At 38.0% G+C, this 20,432-nt stretch overlaps 1 protein-coding gene across 7 annotated transcripts in view; it reads right to left on the minus strand.

Moving 5' to 3' along the window:
- Positions 1-1,165: 1,165 nt before the first annotated feature.
- The window catches only part of Csnk1a1 (casein kinase 1 alpha 1), a 46,611-nt gene continuing 27,344 nt past the window's right edge, over positions 1,166-20,432 (minus strand). For 2 of the 7 annotated variants that reach the window (XM_008837907.3, XM_008837905.3), the window contains 6 exons: positions 18,068-18,207; positions 16,841-16,919; positions 15,927-16,001; positions 14,212-14,318; positions 12,364-12,476; positions 1,166-3,620 (listed from right to left, as the gene is read on the minus strand). In XM_008837907.3, coding sequence (XP_008836129.1) covers positions 3,613-3,620; positions 12,364-12,476; positions 14,212-14,318; positions 15,927-16,001; positions 16,841-16,919; positions 18,068-18,207 — 522 coding nt within the window. In that variant the 3' untranslated portion in view covers positions 1,166-3,612. Of the gene's footprint in view, positions 3,621-6,432; positions 6,894-7,817; positions 8,080-12,327; positions 12,477-14,211; positions 14,319-15,926; positions 16,002-16,840; positions 16,920-18,067; positions 18,208-20,432 lie in introns of those variants that run through there. The other 5 variants (XM_008837906.3, XM_008837904.3, XM_017799320.2 and 2 more) reach the window with 3 other exon arrangements.

Here is a 20,432-nt window from a genome sequence, read left to right on the forward strand (position 1 = left end):
CCAGCTTGGAGAGCTCATCAGTCATTAAGAATTACCTTAGCACTGTCAAGCTGGGCATTGTGGTGCACACCTTTAACCCCATCACTTGGGAGGCAGAGGCAGGTGGACCTCTTGAGTTCAAGGTTAGCCTGGCACACATAAGAGTTCCAGGTCAGCTAGGGCTACAGGGTGACCCTGTCTCAAAAAGACCAAAAAACCTAACAAAGCTTCTTGAACCCTGCTGCAGTGGCTTTAAGTTATATTCATTCTGTAACACATACTGTGTGCTATGAGTTAATATATTAGTAATTAAGATTGGAATAAAAGAACTTGCTTTAAAAAAAAATTGCCTTGGCACCATCAGATGTAAAGTGGGGCCTGGACTTCACGGCTCAGAATATTCATTACTTCACTTCTGTGTCCTGAAAACTGGTATACCAAGTTCTTCAAAGACAAGCCATATTCCAATATACCATTTGATGACCAAACAACATTTTGCTTAGATCAAGTCACACTTGATTTACTGCCATCTGTGGCTGTTTCAGAGGTATAATAAATGGGTTGTGAATGTAGCTTAGTGGTGGACTGCCACCAGGCACAAGGCCTCACTTACACATCTTTGCTGTATGTCACACAGATCACACCCTGGCCCAGCAAAGAACTCAATACAACACTACAAACCAGCTTGGCCCAGGAGTCAAAAATGCCAGAGTAGCTGAGCATGGTGGCACACACCTTTAATCCCAACACTTGGGAGGCAGAGGAAGGTAGATCTCTGTGAGTTCAAATGAGGCTACAGGGAGACCGTCTCAAAAAGACCGAAGGGAGGGAGGGGGCTCAGTATGCATTCATTGGTGAATTTTCAGCCGAGCTAAAAATGCCTAGGCTAGTCCTTTTTGGAATTCCCATGGCTCATTCCAGTTGAGGGACTATTCTTATCTCAACAGTTTTCAGGGAAAACTAGTTCACTGGCTTAGACTCCAACATCCCTGTTTGATATTTTACTGCAGTAGAATTAATCTTGTTTCACAGTATGCTCAGCTTGAAATATTTAGTTTTACAGGGACTTGAAGGAGAAAAACCTCTTAGTAAAGTTGATGGGAAATCACAGTAAAAGCAAATCTCCACATAACCACTTGAGGCCGTAAGAGCATAAGCACAACCATATGGGAGGATAACCAGTCTCTCCCTTCGTATATATTCTTTTTTATTTTCTTGTTATACCTTCCCCAAACAGAGACATTCAACAGTAGTTAGAATGGCCATCTCCCAACATTTAAAAAACTGCACCCCCAATGGGTGAACAAGATGAAGAGTAACCTAGAGTTCAGCTCAGTAAGCCACTGTGGAGCCTTAAGTGGTGAGGGCTTCCAATTTCAAAGTGATGTGTCTTCAACTTGGATCATTATAGTGGAAAAACAATTAATTTTGGTGAAATGAGATTCATTTCCAGACAGGATTAGTAACAGCATTCACTGAGTTTCACATTCTTCTTTGTGAACTGTGAAGAAAATGAATGGTAGCTAGGAGATCAATGGGATTCCAGCTGCAGATGGAATAACATACACCAGGACAAAAACACCTATATTGTGATTTACAAAGCTAACAGCAGTTTTAAACCTGCAACTTAATTACAGACCAACTATACCACAACCTTTTCAAATGGCAAAAATACAAAAAAGTGTTACAAAAATATTTCAGAAAAAGTGCATAGTCTAAGTGCATAGTAAATAAAAGCACTGAAAAATATCTTGCTAGAGAGGGAGGTTCAGCTTGGGAAGATCATTACCAAAGCTAAACAGTTTCATCTTACACAAACTATACTCAAAAATAGCTTTATGAGACTGATTTCTGGCTAAAAGTATCAAAGGGTTTATTAGTCAAGAAACAAATACCTTAGCTGACAAGCATGGTTAGAAAAGAAACAAGAAGCTGCCCACCCCATCAATCCACCTTGCTGAGATTTCTTCAGTCCTATGGTCCTAACAGATCCCCTCATGACAGAATGTGGCAGTCATGAATTAATTATTGCTCTTCAAATAAAAAAAATAAAAATAAAAAGGGAAAAACAAAACAAAATCAGACCTGACACAATCTTACCAAACACGTGTCAATTTACAATTGAGATTATTTTACAAAATACCTACATTGACACAATAGGCTCCTGGCAGCATTTGCAGACAAAGGTTCTTTTAATTTATCCTTACATGCTGTAAATGAATAAATTACACTATTTAAAGAATTACTGTCAATAAGTTTCCCTTTCTCTTGTATCAGAGAGAAGGAAAAGGGCATACAAGTAGACTGGGAAGAAGCACACGCACACAGTAACCTACAGAAGCGGGGGCTAGAGGGTCAACGATCACTAACTTCACACAGTATGATGCTCTTACAGCCACTTCACAAGTATTTTCAAGAAAAATATTTTGTAGTATAGTTAAACCCTTTAACGCTTTCACTCTTACTCAAAATCAGTCCAGCTTCTAGTTACTGGCAGTAGGAGTCAATGCCAAAGTCCTGGCAGCTGCAGCACTGGGTCACTGTGTCTGCAAGTCATCAAAAAGAAAACAAGGAAAAGAAGGCCTTTCCCCTCAGATGAAAAATAATTTTTATAAAAAAAAAAAAAAGGAAAAAACAATACATTAAATCTTAATTTGGACTTGTAAAGGAATACCATGTAATAAATGGCTTAAAGTAGTCTATCAAAAAATTGGGGAGATTCCATAGTGAGTCAGCAAGGCATTTTGTTTTTGTTTTTTTTTTTAAAAAAAAAATCTCATTTCCTTACAGAAACACTTTTTAATGAACCTGTAAACAAAAGCTCCCATTTCAAAATAAAAACAAAGTCCCAGATCATATAGATGTTTACAGTGATTACATTTATCTAAGCAACATACATACATGTTCAGTTTTAAGATGTTAACTAAATTTCTGTGACAATTTTTTTTTTAATACCAAGAACATTAGAGTTAATGCAGAGTCCTAAGGATTATCTAGTAGTCACTATGTTTTTCTTAAGTCTTCACTTTAGATGCTGTTATTTCTAGCACAAGTAAGCAGGCAGTCTTTCATATGCTCAAACACTGGAATCTTTGGTTGCTACCATTATCAGCTGGCTTGCAAACAAGAAGTCAGCCATTTAAAGAATTGTTTTAAGTGAACAACTTGCAAACCCCAGGGATGAAAAACCCTAAGAACACACAATTGTGAACATTTACAATCATCACAACTGTGGCTGAAGACTGTTCATGCCGTTCTTCTGAAATGAGATCTCAAAGCAGTATAGTTCAAAATAAAACGTTTTAACAAAAAATTGGCATATGCACAATTTCTCCACCAATTTGTGTGTCAACCATTTAGTTAACTTTTCCACTTGAAAAAAATGCAATAGAAAACCTGACACCATGTTTCACTATCTCAGTTAATATTCACAATTACAGTGGCTACAACCCAGGATACAGCATCACCAATGCTGTCCAGAGCCAGTTTTTACTGAAATTAAGTTCTTTACACCAAGTAAATGGTTGTCCACAACCACTGGCTAGTGCACATATGAACTAAAACTTCTAGATTTGGGGAGAAACAAATGCTGCTCCGACCATCTGCTCTGCTTCTTCTGCTCCTTATTCATGCTTAGAAACCTAGTAAAAAATTAAAACAAAAAAGAATGTTACAATTCCAAGCTTAAAAAATTCTAGAATTACACTGAGAATAAGATAGAACTGAGACATAATAATCATGTTTTAAAGTCCCATGTTATTTTTAATCTACCTGAAAATTACTAAGCTGAACTTTTCCAAACAGAGAAACATGGATCTATAAGTAAAGCAATTTTCTTCTGATGTAGATGACTCCAGGAAGGAGCAGTCTACGGTCAGTTACAGTCCCAGCATGCACTTCTCAAGCTATAGAGCTGCTAGCAATTCAAATGAACATGTTCAGTTCTTTACCTGTCACGTGAATCAACAACACATCACATTACTGCAACAACTCCAACAACGGGAGTATGAATTCCTGTGCATGTTCTTCTGATTCAGGTTATGCATGAACTTATTAAACTTTAATGAATGCATTCAAAGCACGACTGAGGTATTTCATTGTACACAGACCTGAGAGCATGTTCTTCTGATTCAGGTTATGCATGAACTTATTAAACTTTAATGAATGCATTCAAAGCACGACTGAGGTATTTCATTGTACACAGACCTGAGAGCATGTTCTTCTGATTCAGGTTATGCATGAACTTATTAAACTTTAATGAATGCATTCAAAGCACGACTGAGGTATTTCATTGTACACAGACCTGAGAGCATGTTCTTCTGATTCAGGTTATGCATGAACTTATTAAACTTTAATGAATGCATTCAAAGCACGACTGAGGTATTTCATTGTACACAGACCTGAGAGCATGTTCTTCTGATTCAGGTTATGCATGAACTTATTAAACTTTAATGAATGCATTCAAAGCACGACTGAGGTATTTCATTGTACACAGACCTGAGAGCATGTTCTTCTGATTCAGGTTATGCATGAACTTATTAAACTTTAATGAATGCATTCAAAGCACGACTGAGGTATTTCATTGTACACAGACCTGAGAGCATGTTCTTCTGATTCAGGTTATGCATGAACTTATTAAACTTTAATGAATGCATTCAAAGCACGACTGAGGTATTTCATTGTACACAGACCTGAGAGCATGTTCTTCTGATTCAGGTTATGCATGAACTTATTAAACTTTAATGAATGCATTCAAAGCACGACTGAGGTATTTCATTGTACACAGACCTGAGAGCATGTTCTTCTGATTCAGGTTATGCATGAACTTATTAAACTTTAATGAATGCATTCAAAGCACGACTGAGGTATTTCATTGTACACAGACCTGAGAACTGTACGATTTCTACATGGAAACCTCAGACAGATCTTTATGCTTCTTTACTTCTACTATTAAAAAAAAAATCAAATTTCATCACCAATTTGAAAAACAGAATGGTGCTTTGTCTCTACCTAGTCTCTGTTCTGCCTACCTATAGTTTTTCTTTCTCCCCATATACAGAACACACCCAATGGTTTCTTCATAAGGGGAGGTTTGCATACCAATAAACTGCTAATTTTAGGCTTTATCTACAGCTAGAAGAGTAAATGTGCCTATCTCTTAACCTGAAAAAAAATCCCATGAACATTTTCTCTTATCTAGTCACTCTATACATCCCTTCCAACCCCCTATAGATGTTCTAATAGCTCTGACCATTCTTTAACTTCTTTAGCAAAAATCATGTTTTTTATCAGCAATAAATGGCTTCCTTTCTCTTATTTCTCAAACGATTGGTAGAATATTTCCTTTGGGTTTCACTGGATATATATAACATTCCTATTACTTGCTTTTTATTGTAAATATACCTTTAAGAAAAAAGCAAAATGAGAAAACCCAAACATTTATGTCTCCTTTTGGTAAATAGTTTTTTACCTGTTAACTAGCTTTTTATTTGGGAGCAAAACCAATTGTCTTGAATTATTGACAAATCTATTGTACTAAGTAAGCTTTGAGGACAAAGATGATTTTTACTCTGTCTTCCCACAGTGCCTAAGAACAGGTATATAATACTGTTGCTGGAGTACTAAGTTCACAGAAAGCAAATGCTATAAATAAAGATTATGAAACTGAGAAAGCACTTTATTAATTAATGAGTGCATTTCCTATGTAATGCATATCAAGTAGGATTTGCAAGGTAAACTGTGTGCTTGTGTGTAGATGCACAGGCCAGAGGTTAACAGCCAGTGTCTTCCTCAATGGCTCTTCGGCCTTAAACACTGATGTGGTGTCGCACAAATTTGGCTAGCCAGTTTTGGGAATCCTGTTTCTACCCCCACAGAACTGTAACAAATGGTGGCCTGCCACTTTCCCACTTATGTGGCTGTTGGGGATCTGAATGCTGGGCCTCATACTTGTGGGTTAAGTGCTTTACCTACTGAGACATCTCCCCAGCCCCACCAATGCATACTTTCAAACCTCAATTACATTTATAAATTTGAGTATACAGTGATCTAATTCCAATTTTATAAGATAAGTTATTCATATAGCTATAGGTTCTTTTCTTTCCTTTGTCTTGTTGAGACATGGTCTCCTTATAGCCATAGCTGGCCTGGAACTATGTTGAACAGGCTAGCCTCAATCTCAAGCGATCTCTCTGCCTCTGCCTCCTGAGTGCTGGGATTAAAGGTGTACCCTTCCACACTGGGCTAGTCTGTTTCTTAATGACCCTCATCTCACAAGGATTCAGCTTCAAATATCTAAATTGTTCTTAAATATAGTAAAAACAAACATGTTTCCCCAGCTACTAAAACTAGGGCTTTTTCCTTTATAATAGCGTGTAATTACAATTTAGTAATTGTTACAGTGAATACCCCTACCCACCACCACCAGTAAGTGGAAATCCGTCACTAACAAACTATAAGCCAAAACAAGAAAACTCTGTTTCTTTAATAACAGGGGCATTCAAGATCAGAGGTCTATCTGTTTAGAACTGCTGGGTCAACATGGGATTACAACTGTTTAGGGACTGGTTAAAGGTTAGCCTAACAATACTCCTAGTAGAACAGAGCGGTCAACAGCTTGCACTCTTCAGATAGATTGGCGAGTGGCATGATGTTCCATCCAGGGGTCATTTCTCCAGTGAACTCTCCTTTGATGGTACTGAAGTAGGCAAAGCCTCCATAAGAACATTCAGCAGGTTTCCAACGTTCAATCTTAAACTAGTAAGTACTCTTTCCTGCAAGGTGCTTTTTAAACTCTGGTTTTTCCCTTTCCTTTTTCTTCAAATCTTGCAGATTGGGTGGATCTCTGGATTTCCAAAAGTTCAAGAACACATCTTCACTATAACATCAGTTAAAATGAGTGAAATCCTTCGCTCCTACGGGGAGGAAAAAAAAAATATTACTACCAACTTAAGTTTCAAGTTTTCAAATGAAAAAAAGTGCTTATTTTTATATAATATTCTACCCTCTCAAAATGAACTCTAGGCATATCTAAATATGTCCCCAGTTCAAATGGGTCTAGTTAGATATAGATATTTATTTTTTAAATATTTTATTTATTATTTAAAAAGTTTATGTATGAGTGTATTGCCTGCATATATGTAAGTGCAATGCCTTTGGAGACCAGAAGAGGGTGTTTGATCTCCTGGAACTGTAGTTACTGATGGTTGTTAGCTGCCATGTGGGTGCTGGGAACTGAATTCAGGTCCTTTTCAAGAGTAGCCAGTGCTATTAACCACTTAATCTCTCCAGCCCCTAGCTACTTGTTTTTTCGGAGTGTCTCACTATGTAACTAGTGGTGATTCCCCACTGTCTCTGCTACCAACTTCTGGGATTATAGGTATGGGCTATCATACCTGAGGTCACAGGGTATTTATGTAGTAATAAGGCTTACAGATTTGTAATTGATACTTGAAAATTAGTATTCTTTCACATAAGGAATGCATTATTTACCATACAATATCTATTAACTAACTTTTCCTACAAAATTCTTGTATGGTCTTCTGGGTATACAAAATTAAGCTAGGCAAATTTTGAATTAGACTGCCAGTATATAAAGAAATTGCTATATACCACCAACATTAACTAACCAACCAAACAACCCTTTAATAATTCTTCTCTAAAGAAACTAAAATTGTGAAGACGAAACATTTTTATCAGAACAAAATGTTAATTTACACACAACAGGTACGCATCATCCCTGAACTGCACCAACAGATTAATGATCTGAATTGTTTTGTCTTTTCTCTACTCAGAAATGATTTTCTAACTGATTTCTAGGGTGGTTGAGCTCAATATACCTGTTGCAAATGAATCCTTCCCCAACTGGTAGGTGGTCAGCATTATACAGCACTGAGGCCCAGCAACACTGGTAATCTTCTAGGACTTCTGATGCTTCTATTAGCCATACAATCTGAGAAGTTGAAGGTTAATAGGTCCAGCAGGCCTTGGAGACAACGGGCTCTAGTTGACCACAGATCAACTCTTATGCTCTCATCTTCATTTCCTGTTGAATTATGTAATTCTTTTCTCTCCAGCTTTACTGTCCACAATGAAAAGAAGCTGACAAAAATTCAAGATTTCAGCAAGAAGATTCAGTTCCCTGGTACTTCTCTGGACTGAGTATATTCAGAGTAGTTCAGTCTTTCCAGATATTTCAAGGTTCTCCTATGTTTTGGGTTAGGTTGCTGACTTATGAGTTGTGTTCCTGGCATCAATTGTTTGAAGTCAGAAAAAGTTAAGCTAGACATAATAGCAGGTAAACCTCAGTAAATACTGGAAGGTAACCAAGAAGACCATGGATAGGGGAGGTTAATGTAAGGGAAGATACTCCTAATCTTTTAACAACTACCACAAGCATTTAAATTATAGTAAACTGCTTAATACCCATGGCTAAGTAGAGGATAGTGGAATCATGTGAGGATCCGCCTTTGAAATGCCTGGCTGCTGAAATTCCCTTTTAGCCTTGTCCACAACTAAAGAAATGATCTTAAACTTCATTTCTCTGTGTGTGCTTTTTTAAGATTGGATTGCACTAGGTAGTCCAGGTTGCCCTCAAACTTGTGTTTCTACTGTCTTGGCAGAATTAACTAAATTTAAATGTTCTAAAAAATAGTTCCCTTTCCTCTGCTTTTTATATTAATGAAAACTACCTTTCTGATAGTCACATATAGTTGAATGAAAGGGAGTGAAATGGATTGGGAAGGACTAAAAAGTGACAACTGTTTTTTCTTCCTCTTGTACCTGAATAAAAACAAAAAAATCAGAATCCCGAGGCACTTCAGCATTAGAAAAACATAATAGGGTATATATATATATATCCCCATCCATCCATCCATCCATCCATCCATCCATCCATCCATCCATCCATCCATCCATCGCTAATTTCTTGGTCTTCTGATGGGCTTTGGACTGCAGCAATTGAAAAGTCTAAAAGAAGCTAGATTCTGAAGTCTCTGAATACTCTTAGTGAACTGCTAGAACAGGCTGTAATGTCTATGAAAGAAACATAGATTTAAAAAGCTAACTGTATATTGGCTATGAATTTCATTGGAGGACCGTTTCCAGAAACAGATAGTCCTACAAGAGACCTACTTGGGGAGGATTTACTCATGAAACTAAAATCAACCTGTTGACACCAAGCTTCTGAGAGCACTAACTAAATGAAAAAAAGTTATAATGTATACATAAGAAAATGTATCTTCCTCAGTTTTTTTTTTTTTTGTCTTTTTTAAGCAGGGTCTCCCTGTAGCCCCAGCTGTCCTAGAACTCACTATGTAGACCAGGCTGGCCTTGAACTCACAGAGATCCGCCTGCCTCTGCCTCCCAAGTGCTGGGACTACAGGCGTGCACCACCACGCCGGACCTTCCTCAGTTTTTGACTGGAGAAAATTTAATACTCTTACCATTACTGGATGACTCCATGAAATCAAAACCTATGGCAGCAGAGGATGAGAGTCTATAGCTTTATACATCCTGTTACTTAAGAGTTTAGAATCATGGAGCTGGAGGGATGGCTCTGCAGTTAAGAGCTGTGGCTGCTCTTACAGAGGACCTAGGTTTGGTTCCCAGCAGCTAACTGGCAGCCAACAACTCCAGTTCTAGGTGATCTAATGCACTCGCCTAGCCTCTGTGGGCACTGCACATACTTGGTGCACTTACATGTAAACAAACACTCATTAAATAAATAAGCAGTTTTAAAAAAAGTTAAAGAGGAATCATGAATAACCTAGATACTGTGTTAGAGGCAAAAGTTCTGAGAACAGGCTCCCCATGCTTGCTTCATGTCACCCTCAGGCTAGCTATGTTTTCTTAGCTTTACATACAAAGGGAGAGCTTTCTTCTGCTCTGGGCATTAATTTCTACACACAAAATGTATAGGTGTCTAAAAGTTAAAATAACTCTGTCATCCACTGGGATGTCTCTCACTGGGGACCACAGCTCACTGATTAGGCTAGTCTGGCCAGTGAGCTCCAGGGTTCTGCCTATCTCCCCCCTCAGCATATCATTGCAACAAATTGGCTTTTTAAACTAGGGCTCTAACTCAGGTTCTGATTCTTACAGGCAATCACTCTAGTGAATGAGCTATTCCCCACAACCCTAGAGTAACATATTTTGAGGTCTAAATATATCATTTGGTAATTCCTTTGTTCCTTCCTCCCCTTGAGATGGGGTCTCTTTATATTGCCTAGGCTGGTCTTGAACTCCTAGGCTCAAGTGATCTGCTTGTCACAGCCTTCTAGTAGCCTAGACTATAAGCACTCATGACTGAGCCTGGCCTTACAAATGCATCTTTGAAAGTAGTCAATAATAATATAATTATTTATTAAAAATGCTGCCATTTTCTTTTCAGGATTTTATAAGCCCCGTGACTTTCTGTGACTGTCTAATGATGCCATTACATGCTTTAAGATTTCAAGGAAACATACTCAGTGGAGCCAACTTCTCTCTCTCTTTTTTTTTTTTTGGTCCTTTTGATACAAGGTGTCCCTGTAGCCCCAGGTGACCTGGAACTCACTATGTAGACTAGGCTGGCCTTGAACTCACAGAGATCCTCCTGCCTCTGCCTCCCAAGTGCTAGGATTAAAGGCATGTGCCACCATACCCGGCTAACTTCTCTTTTTTAAAACCTGGATGAGGCAGGACAAAAATTCTGCTTGTTTATTAAGAAACACAGTAAACTAGAACAATGAAACTAGCTCAAAATTAAGAGATTCTTTCTGAAAGTTGCTGTATGCCTGCAGGCAGGTTAGAGTACAATAGAATTTTAGTTCTAGAAACTACGACTCATGGTGATCCTATTTCAGCCAGCTTTAGGCAAAAATTGGCTTCATTTCTGTAAGAACATACTATAGTTGTCAAGATCTTAGTTAAGAGGCTTTATTTGCTTCTACCTCAACAATATAACCACTTTTCATGAATATTAGCTACTTACTTCAATACAAGGGGTTCAGCAGTATGATTATTTACTTATACAGTATTTCAAAGACTCTAAAAAGAGTCATTACAGCCCCAACTCAGGTGCAGAAGCAGGGCATTCTGAAAGCACTAGTATATGCTACATGAACTTAAATGTTACCATCCAAAACCCCCTTCACATCAAATTAAATCTTTACCTCTGAATCCCTCCAAATACAGAAATACTTGAGAGGAAGCATCTCAACTGTAACAGCTGAACTGCTGTAGTTCTCAGATACTAAATTTTTTTGGAGACAGGTCTCCCTACCTATACCAACCCCTGCCTTTGTTTGTGCCACCATACCTGGTCCTTGAATCTAATTTTAAGTTAAAAAATTAGAAACAATTAAACAGTCAAGTCTTACCCACCCATCACTTGCACAAATAGGCAGGTATCAGGAGGTAAGCCCCAGAAAGGGGAGGAAAAAAACCTAACAGTGACATGGAACTAGGAGTTGAACTCTTAAGGTACTAGCAATGAGTGCAGTTGTGCCCTAACAGCTCTACTCCTTAGAACCGCTAAAACTGTAAGAGAAAGACAGAATGAGACTAATACTTAATGGCGTTTGCCCCATTATCTTCCATCTGCAAGGTCTAACTGCAGACTTCACTTCCACATGGCACTCCTAGAGCCTGGTGTTCACAGCATTTGAAATAACAAAGCACCTTCCCCTTAAAGAATTATTTTTTGAAATGAAGATTGCTCAAAGCACATCAGCAGAGACTCTGTGATGTGATAAGCTGAGCTCTGCAGTTAACTCAGATGCTCTGCACTGAAGAGAGAAATGCTGGAGACAATGCCAGGACTCACCTCTTGAAATTAGATCATATTCACATTTTTTTCCACTTTAAATGCTAAAGCACTGACATGCAAACAAAAAAAAAATATAAAATTTCTTAACACTGTTAGTCTGAAAGAAAAGTCAAAATATCATGGCTAACCAGATTCATTATTGAGAATCAACAAGTGTTAGGTCTAGGATTTTGGATTGATTGATAATACCATACTCCCAACACCAAATGTTTATTTTGGAAAAGGGTTAATGAATGAGTAAAAAAGATGCAGTTGTTAAAATGACCCAAAATCCCAAGAGAAATGATATACACACATATATGTATATACAAATACATATACATATATATGAACAAGGACATTTGGGTTTAAAGTTAGTAGTCAAATTTTCCAAGGACGTCTTTTTTTTAAAAAAAAAAAAAAAACAAAAAAAACCACAGAGCCAAATTTTTATGTTTTAAAACCACCTCCTTGATCTAACACTGTTAGAAATGAATGAATTATCCAATTTGTATTTATTTATTTTTCCCTGTAACGTCACTTGGTTCTTGGCTACTAACCTTTCATGTTACTCTTGGTTTTGTCAGTTTGCTTGCCTGTGGGGGTTTGGGCCTGCTGACCCTGCCCACTGGAAGAGGCTGCCTGCTGTGCTGCTTTCTGCTTTAACATTGTCCAATCAAACGTGTAGTCGTATTGGTGGTTCAAGGTTCTGGAAAATAAAAAGGCATGTCAATTCTTTAATATTCATGTTCAGTTGAACAAATAGCCTTTTCAAGATGGCAAGGGCATTTCCTTAGCATCTAAGTTATTTCTTCCTAAGTGTGGGTATCTTCTAAGATTCCCTATAAGGTTGGGGCTGGAGAGATGGTTCAGAGGTTAAGAGCACTGACTGCTCTTCTAGAGGACCCACACGGCAGCTACAAACCATCCTTAACTCTAGTTCCAGGGGAATCTGAAGCCCTCTTCTGCCTCCTTGGCATTGCATGACACGGGTACACTTACTTACATGCAGGCAATACACTCATACACATAAATAAAAATAACAAATAAAATATTAAAAAAAAAAAGATTCCCTATAAGGAACTTTTTAAAAATGTTCAGTAAAGGCTGGGCATGGTGGTACATACCTCTAACTGCAACACTTGGGAGGCAGAGGCAGGCAGATCTCTGAGAGTTTGAGGCCATCCAGAGCTACACAGTGATATGTCTCAAAAAAAAGTTCAATAAAATACACTCGGGAGGCAGAGGCAGAATACACTCGGGAGGCAGAGGCAGGAGAATCTCTGTGAGTTCAAGGCCAGCCTAGTCCACATAGTGAGTTCCAGGACAGCTGGGGCTACAGGGAGACCCTGTCTCAAAAAGACCAATACTTCTCACATGCCATGAGTAAGGCAAAAATATGTTCCCATTCTGGTCTGCCAAATTAGATAAAAGGCACACGGCTTTAATCCCAGCACTAGGGAGGCAGAGGCAGGCAGATTTCTCTAAGATGGGAGGCCAGCTGAGGAAGTCTCAAAAAGACCAAAAACCATAAGAACTTTCTAGGAAAGTTTGTATAAACTAGCAGCTTGTGAGGGAGATGGTATTGGTGCCTTTTCTGGAGTTAAAGGATATTTGTTAGTCTCTTCTAAGATCTGAGCTACAGGTACTCTACAATCTAGCCTGGAACTAGCTACATAGAAGAGGATGACTTTGAACCCCTGACTTTCTGGTGTCCATCTCCCAAGGCTGGGATTACAGGCATATACCACCATACTTGGCAGATTTATATTTCAAAGCTGTTTCATTTGGTACAGAATATGGTTCTGTATCAAAACTAGAGTTCCATTGAGTGGCACTGCAGCCACTCAAATGATTCTAAATGTCTATTCCAAACCCAAGCCATTGCAAGTGTATTTACCCTACTAGTGGACAAATACCAAATTAGTACCAAAGAACTACTTCTTACAAGGTACTTACAGTGATTTGACATCCTCTAGTTCATTAATTATCCACAAAAGGGTAAGGAAACAGATTTAATTTAGTTCTTTTTTTTTTTTTGGTCTTTTTTTGAGACAGGGTCTCATTGTAGCCCCAGCTGTCCTGGAACTCACTATGTAGACCAGGCTGGCCTCAAACTCACAAAGATCTGCCTGCCTCTGCCTCCTGAGTGCTAGGATTAAAGGCATGCGCCAACCCCCCCCCCCCGCCCCCGGCTAATTTAGTTCTTTTGCTAGAGTTTAGCCTTAAAAATACCCTAACAGTGAGCCAGGCATGGTGATGCACACCTTTAACCTAGCACTCAGGAGGCAAAGGCAAGCAGATTTCTGAGACTGAGGCCAACCTGGTCTACATATCAAGTTCCAGGACAGCTGGGGTTAGAGAGACTCAGTACCCCCAACAATCAAAAACAAAACAAAGCCCACCAATAACAAAAAACCCAAAACAAACCCTTAAGAACGGACCTGAAAAGGATGCGGAATAGCTGCCTCAGATACATGTAATCCGGAGCTTCTTCAAAGCGCAGTCCACGACAATAATTTAAGTACATGGCAAATTCTGCAGGAAACCCCTGTAAGTTCAACAGTTAAAACAGAAACATTTAATAAGGAAAATAATACCTTAAAATACAAGCAAGAAGAAATGAACATATGGAGTGCTTTGAAAAAAACTGTGACAACTAAAAGTATACCCCAGTTTTCCAAATGAATTGAAGCACAATTTCATCGGCCTAAGATTTCACATTAGACATTTTATTGTAGAATGCATATCCTTCTCCTGTGGCACTGAGTTCCTAAACCATTCAGAACTTATTCTATTATCAATGTCTAATAATCTGATAACAAAAAAGGGAAGACAGTGTGATTCTTAATCATATTGGGAGAATGATTAGTATAATCTCTCCTACCCTCTGAAGTTGATTACTTTTTCTTTAAAACATGTTAGTATATACCAGTTGGGCATGGTGGTGTATACCTTTAATCCAGCACTTGAGAGGTAGAGGCAGGAGGATCTCTGTGCAGGGAGACCCTGTCTTTAAAGACAAAAAACACTGGGCGTGGTGGCACACGCCTTTAATCCCAGCACTTGGGAGGCAGAGGCAGGCAGATCTTTTCGAGTTCGAGGTAAATAGTGAATTCAGAAAGCCAGGGGAAGCCCGCGAAAAAAAAAAAAAAAAAAAAAAAAAAAAAAAAAAAAAAAAAAAGTATTTTTATGTTGTATGAGCATTTTGCCTACACAAATCTAAGTGGACCCATGTGTGTAATGCCTGCAAAGCCCTGAAGAGGGCATCAGATTCCCCTGGATTTATAGATAGTTGTTAGCTGCCACGTGAGAGCTAGGTCCCAACCTAGGTCCTCTGCAAAAGCACCCAGTGCTCTTAACCACTGAGCTATCTCTCTAGCCCATTAAAAAAAAAAATTTTTTATTTTGTGTATTGCCTGCGTGTAGGTAAGTGCACCCGTGTCATGCAATGCCAGTGGACAAGAGAAGAGGCTGTGGATCCCCTGGAACTGGAGTTACCAACAGTTGTCAGTTGCCATGTGGGTGCTAGAATTCGAAGCCTGGTCTTCTGCAAGAACAACCAGTGTTCTTAACCACTGAGCCATCTCTCCAGCTCCCCTTTTTAAATAATTAAAAAAAAAATTTTTTTAATTATTTTTATTTTATGTGTATGGGTGTATTGCCTACATGGAGGTGAGTGCACCTGTGTCATGCAATGTCTGCAGAGGTCAGAACAGGGTCTCATGTAGCCCTGACTGGCCTGGAGTGCCCTATGGGGGGGGGGGGGGGACACAAACAAACTCAAGAGATCTACTTGTCTCTGCCTCCCTCAGAATGGCGGAAAATTTTTAAAGGCTTCCTATATTTGGTGTATCTGTCGGCATGTGTGTGCTCTATACTTCAATGGAGATCAGATGACAACTTTTAAGAGCTGGTTCTTCTACCATGTGGGTCCAGGTATCAAACTCAGGTTTACCTGCTAAGCCATTATGCCAGTCCTTATATAAATTTTGTTTAAGACTTTTTATTTCTGTGTATGTATGTTTGTCTGAGAGTCTGCCATATGTGTGCTGGTGTCCACAGAGGCCAGAAGGTGTTGGATTTTATGGATCCAGTTATAGGCAGTTATGAACCACCCAATGTGAGTGCGAGGAACTAAACCTAGGTCTGTTATTACCTTACACAAAACTTCAACAGGAGTAGACATCTTCTTTTCACTAATCTTTTCATATTTTTGTTTCTTTGTTGCAGCCTGTAGAAAAAGAGAAGTACATATACAAATTTGGTACTACTCAGAACTTTAACTGGCTAGACAAAAACATGCCATTGGAGAGTCAAGATCTGAAAGAGTGGGTGAAACCAAGTCTATGTTGGATAAGGCTACTCACACAAGAATAAGTACTGTTTTCCTTTAAAAAACCAATAAAGGATCAAAATACCTATTAAGTTCTATGCCAGACTCATTGACATACACCTCAAAACACATTCGAACATTAAAATCTCTTAGCCTGTGTCAACTTCCCTGTAGATAATCAGTGCTTACCATGGGTACCAGCACAAAAGAATCTATTCTTTAGGTAGAAGGGTAGGCCTCTAGTAACCAAGTTCTTACTGAAAAGGTTAGGTTTTATTTCCAGAGTTGAAGGCAAAAATAAATTAACTTCAGTTCAATCTCAGATTTGGAAAATACTTAAAAAGATATCCTCCACAACATTTCTTTTCTTTTCTCTCTCTCTTCCCCTCTTTCCTTCCAAGATTCAGGGAAAAGGTGATCTTGCTATGTTGCCTCTGCTGCTGGGCTCACACTAGTTTCCTAAGTGTTGGGATCATATCTTAAGTTTTTTTTTTTTACTTTAAAAATATTAATTATGGGTATGTGTATGGGTCATGTGCACATGAGTGTAGATGTCCAGAGTCCAGAATCACCTGAAGCTGGAGTTATGAGAAGCTGTGAGCCACCAAACATAGGCATTAAGAGCTAATGAGCAGTATGTTCGCTTAACTGCTATCTCTCCAGCCCCACCTGTCTTATTTTTATTTTTTCAATAAGAAAAACAAAAATAAAACCCCAGAAATTTGAGTCTGATTTACCTTTAGCCCTTGCCATGGCAGACTGGTTCTATTAAAATACATCAAAACATATCCTAATGATTCCATGTCATCTCGGCGACTAGAAAAGAGAATGTTATTTCATAAAACATGTTATAAAAACCAGAAATCAAGTACTGTGTACAGAAAAGAATGCTTCCAAATGAAGAAAAGAACCCCTATTTGGTGTCTTATGAACTCAAGTGCAAAAATAGGAAAAACAGAGACTATGTCCCACCAATCTACTTCTGCCTTATGTTTGTTCTGAGACAAGGTATCACTCTGTACAGCCCATGCTGATTTTAAACTTGGATGTGATCTTGTCTCAGTCTATCAGAATGCTAGGATGACAGGCATGAGCTACCATGCCCAAGTCTCTTACAATATTTTCCTTGCTTAAAACAAAACAATTGCCCCCAAATTTCCAAAATTCAACTTCTATCACTAAAATATAAAATGCTCAAGACTAGTATTTAAAAAGTAGTAATACTTTCAACTGCAAAAAGAAACATCAAATTAGCAATTACGTTTCTAATTTTCATTTTGTTTTTGTTTCCTCAAACTTTTTCTAAAAATTATTTTTATTTTATTGTATGAGTGTATTGCCTGCATGTGTATAAGTGCATCTGTGTCGGATTCAAACCTGGGTCCTCTGCAAGACAGCCAGTGCTCTTAACCACTGAGCCATCCATCTCTCCAGCTCCATTTGTTTCTTTTTTAGATAGGGTCTCACAATGTAGCCCTGGCTAACTCTATGCAGCCCTGAGTGGCCCTAAATTCTTTTTTTTTTTTTGGTGTTTTTGAGGCAGGGTCTCCCTGGAACTCTCTACCTAGACCAGGATGGCCTTGAACTCACAAAGATCAGCCTGCCTCTGCCTCCACCTCCCAAGTGCTGGGAGGGATATTAAAGGCATGCACCACCACTCCTAATGTGGCCTTAAATTCTTAACAATTCTCCTGCTTGGGCCCCCAAGGTGCTAGGATTCTAAGTGTACTCCACTGCACCATTTAACTTTCTATCATGTAATAGTTTTTTCCCCCAAAGAAACAACCTTCGAGGAAGAAAATGAGAAAGACCGTGCTCAATTAACTGGCTTCTCTACATTGGCTTTAAAAGCAAAAGGTAAAATAATAAGCATTCTTCAGAAATTTAGCTAAGAGATATCCTTAAGACATAGCAAGAAGCTAAATAATGGATTTGATAAGCATCTATTAAATTTTCAGGCTTACCTTTGTTCAATACCGAGATGTGCATTGATGCTGGCATATCGGGCGGTGCCAGTGAGGTTCTTATCTTCTCTGTATGGTATGTGTTGCCTTGTCCTGTTGTCTCTGTACTTTTTGGCCAAACCAAAATCAATAAGGAATAACTTTAAAAGAGAAATAAAAGAGACATTAGGTTTCCAACTTTATTCAATCAAACTGAATTCAAACATATCAAAACGAAATTTAAGTAGAACAGATAATATATCCCAGTAAGCTATAACTATTTTAATCAATAAGTTTAAAAAAAAACTCAGTATTATATGTAGTAATTTATCTTTATCTGTGCAACTTCATCTGCCTAGTTCGTTAAACAACACAGTTGCCTGTCTTCACATAGTATCTATGTGCCTCCTAGCAGAGTTGCCAAGTGTGCCATTTACCATAATGAAATTTGATATCCCACTTCTATGGTTTAGTAGGCATGTTCCAAAATCTCCACACAAGCTATCTTGGACTCTTCCCTCCCACAAAGGCCATTCTTCAGTATGTCAACAAAATGCTCATTATTTAAATAATATTAAGCCTGAAAGCCCAATTATCTCCAACAAAATAATTTTTTCAATAATACAAATTAAGACTTTTGTAAAGAAACAAGCACTACATTCTATTGTTTTGTAACTGTCATTTGGAAAACACAAAATATTAATCCACATAAAATTTAAGGTTTGGCTTTTATAAAAAACTACTTATGCTATAATAAAATTATGTCTACCTTATTATCAAACTAGACATGTCTAGACATACTATTGATAAAACTATTGTTTCCTTTCTAATTACAGCTATGCTAGGAAAACTGTTAATCTCTTAGGCTATGTGTCAAAAGCAAACAAAGTCATCAGCTCAGCTTAAAAAGACCTGACCAAGCACCTGTCTTAAGGTACCCCGTACCTACTTCAGCTAGGTGCTATATACAATTTTCATTTGGCCTGTTATAAAAGAACGAAAACTAAATCACTAGTAAAATACACCAAACAATGAAAGCTCTGTAAATAAGCTCTGTAAGCTTAAACTCCCTTAAATTCCATATTTAGGAATATGGGCAAGTATTGCAATAAAGCTTATACTGCATATTTCTCTTAATACAAGAACCACTGGCTCAGCATACACATATTAAATGAGTACGCCCTTCTGCTAAAGAAAATGATTAAGTTCTGCAGATTCATGTGAAAACAGAAAAAAAATAACAACAAAGGATATTAAGTTTCATGGCATTAAAAAAATCATTAGTAAATGAGACTTTTGAATAAAAAGTGAATAATTAGTTAATGGAGTTTTTCCCAGAGGTTATTTTCCGGGATAGCTTCATTTTATATTTTAGAGGAGGAAAAGGGACAGCTCTAAACAAGATTATGACTGATGGCTATTATTCACATCTAAATCTTCATATAACCAGAACCTTTCTAAACGACAAAAGACTGATTCAAGAAACTTAGTACTACTCATTGAACTGCTTTCCTCCACATAAATGAGGACACAGTATTAAAAAACAAAAACTATCTCCTTAAACACTTCAATGTTTAATGTTAAAATAAGATAGAACCAATCAAGGAAAGTCAGTATCAAGGGTAAGAAAGACAGGGGTATGTCTGCAAAGACAGGCAAATTTCTTTGCTAGGACAAGTCATTTTCTGTGAACTAGTTAATTGTATGGATTTGTACCTATTGTTAAAACTACACACTACCTATCTATTCATAAAAGCATATAGAAATGAGTTAATAGTTGACTGGGGTTATTTTCTTTAGAAACAATATAACTAATTTTAGTTTTAGTTGCTCCAGCAATCTTTAAACAGAGAGAACATTTTCCTGTCTTTCCAAAAAAATGCAATGGTCACCTAACCTGTGCATTAACAAAACACTAAAACATACTGAATGGATAATAAGGCCCCAAAACATTAAAACTCTGTCTTATCTTATAATGTACCTATTTACCCATGTGCTCTTGTGCCCCAACCAAGACTTAATCATAACAGTAGCTCTTTTCCTTCTTTTTTAAAGAAAGGGTCTCACCATGTAGCTCTCTGGCTTGCCTGGAACACTCTAGGCAACTGTGGTTCACTTGACCTTGCTGTGATCCTCCTCCCTCAGCTGGGATTACCAGCATGCACTGCCACACCCAGCTCAATAGTTGGTATTTTTCCTAGATAAAAGAAGCTGACCGTCTGAAGCTTTTTGAATTGTAGGAGGTGGTCCTTGGACTAAGGTTGGGCCAGTGCAATAGAGATTTAAATTGTTATTCAGATGATATAGATGGATGACCAAGGCGTTACATTCTTCATTTCTGATTATTCAGGGCAGTAACATCAAAAAACTAAAATAATCATCTGGT

This window comes from Nannospalax galili, unplaced genomic scaffold (genome assembly GCF_000622305.1).
Source record: "Nannospalax galili isolate Female #2095 unplaced genomic scaffold, S.galili_v1.0 scaffold19, whole genome shotgun sequence".
NCBI classification, from domain to species: Eukaryota; Metazoa; Chordata; class Mammalia; order Rodentia; family Spalacidae; genus Nannospalax; species Nannospalax galili.